Source organism: Nematolebias whitei, chromosome 1, assembly GCF_014905685.2.
Source record: "Nematolebias whitei isolate Nwh7 chromosome 1, NemWhi1, whole genome shotgun sequence".
Classification (NCBI taxonomy): domain Eukaryota; kingdom Metazoa; phylum Chordata; class Actinopteri; order Cyprinodontiformes; family Rivulidae; genus Nematolebias; species Nematolebias whitei.
In genome coordinates this window covers 44,835,474-44,837,031 of record NC_056498.1, presented here as the reverse complement: position 1 = coordinate 44,837,031, position 1,558 = coordinate 44,835,474, and the positions used below count along the sequence as shown (strand labels likewise).

Below are 1,558 nucleotides of genomic sequence, written 5' to 3'. Positions count from 1 at the left end.
CAGACCTGAGCCGGGGATCCAGGACCCGCAGACCTGAGCCGGGGATCTAGGACCTGCAGACCGCCTGGGATCCGGGACCCGCACACCACCAGAGCCAGGAACCCGGGACCTCCAGAACACCTGGGGATCCAGGACTTCCAGACTACCTGAGCTGGGGATCCAGGACTTCCAGACCACCTGAGCCGGGGATCCGGGACCTTCAGACCGCTTGAACTGGGGACCCCGGACCCGCAGACCATGTTCCAGCCCGCGCCCAAGAGGTGCTTCACCATCGAGTCTTTGGTGGCCAAGGACAGTCCTCCTGGGGGCGCCGCGTCCCGCTCCGAGGACCCCATCCGGCCCGCGGCCCTCAGCTACAACCCGGGCCAGATGAACCCGTTCTTGAACGGGTTCCACTCCGGGGCCCGGGGGGTCTACTCCTCCAACCCGGACCTGGTGTTCGCCGAGGCGGTCTCGCACCCGCCGAACCCCGCCGTGTCGGTGCATCCGGTGGCCCCACCGCACGCGCTCGCGGCGCACCCGCTTTCATCCTCGCACAGTCCGCACGCGCTGTTCGCCAGCCAGCAGCGGGACCCGTCCACCTTCTACCCCTGGCTGCTGCACCGGTACCGGTACCTGGGCCACAGGTTCCAAGGTGGGTCGACCTCCTTTATTTGAGGTTCTACTCCGGCTCGGTTCTGAACAAGAGCCGTGCGTGTGGCGAACTTTATTTAACCCAAAATAATACAAATTTAATTATTTTAAAACAAATTAAATTCAGTTTTTAAATCCTTTAATTTAGTTAAAATAATTCGTTTCAGAGAAGCTCAAATAAATTCTGTTAAATGTTCTGGAAACATTTATTATTTAAGTTAAAGTTTAAATTTATATTTTAGTCAGATTTTAAAAACAGTCTTTTTCTGTTTTTGGACATTTAAATTAAATTTATACAATTTAATTCATCTTTGATTTCTGTTTTAACTCATATTTAACGAGCATTTAATCATGTTAATGGTTTAAAGTTTCTAATAATTGTATTTAATAATTTAATGAGTTTAAGCTGCTTAAACTAAAATACTGTTCTTGTTTTTTATTTATTTAACAAAATAAAATAACTGTGTTAAATGTTAAATAAACAAGGTTTACTTAAATAGAATTAAATTAAATCAGACTCCAGGACGAGCTTGTTTTCGTTAGATGAATATTTTGGTTTTTATATTTAATATAATCTTTGCGTCACTAAATGTTTGCTTTGATGTTTGTTGTGTTCAGGGAACGAGTCCGGACCGGAGAGCTTCCTGCTGCACAACGCGCTGGCCCGGAAGCCCAAACGGATCCGAACCGCCTTCTCGCCCTCGCAGCTGCTGCGGCTCGAGCACGCGTTCGAGAAGAACCACTACGTGGTCGGAGCCGAGCGGAAGCAGCTCGCGCACAGCCTCAGCCTCACAGAAACTCAGGTACCCGAACCGAACCGGACCGGACCGGACCGGCCGAGCTCTTAAAGTGCGTGTTGTCAACATGGGGGGGAACCGGAGGATCGGCCAGATTGTGGGGGGGGGTTGTAGCGAGCCTGCTGGGG

At 50.6% G+C, this 1,558-nt stretch overlaps 1 protein-coding gene across 1 annotated transcript; it reads left to right on the top strand.

Annotated features, from left to right (window-relative positions):
* Positions 1-162: 162 nt before the first annotated feature.
* emx2 (empty spiracles homeobox 2) lies at positions 163-1,481 on the top strand. Its single transcript, XM_037688321.1, has 2 exons — positions 163-634; positions 1,252-1,481. Exons 1-2 carry the CDS (start codon positions 238-240, stop codon positions 1,479-1,481), a joined length of 627 nt encoding a protein of 208 aa, XP_037544249.1. The 5' UTR covers positions 163-237.
* Positions 1,482-1,558: the final 77 nt, after the last annotated feature.

What these genes read in the sequence shown, in the direction of transcription:
- emx2 (XM_037688321.1), top strand. Translation starts at nt 238, where the DNA reads ATGTTCCAGCCCGCGCCCAAGAGGTGCTTCACCATCGAGTCTTTGGTG. An exon ending in CCTGGGCCACAGGTTCCAAG is followed by an intron (nt 635 to 1,251) that starts GTGGGTCGACCT and finishes TGTTGTGTTCAG; the next exon opens with GGAACGAGTCCGGACCGGAG.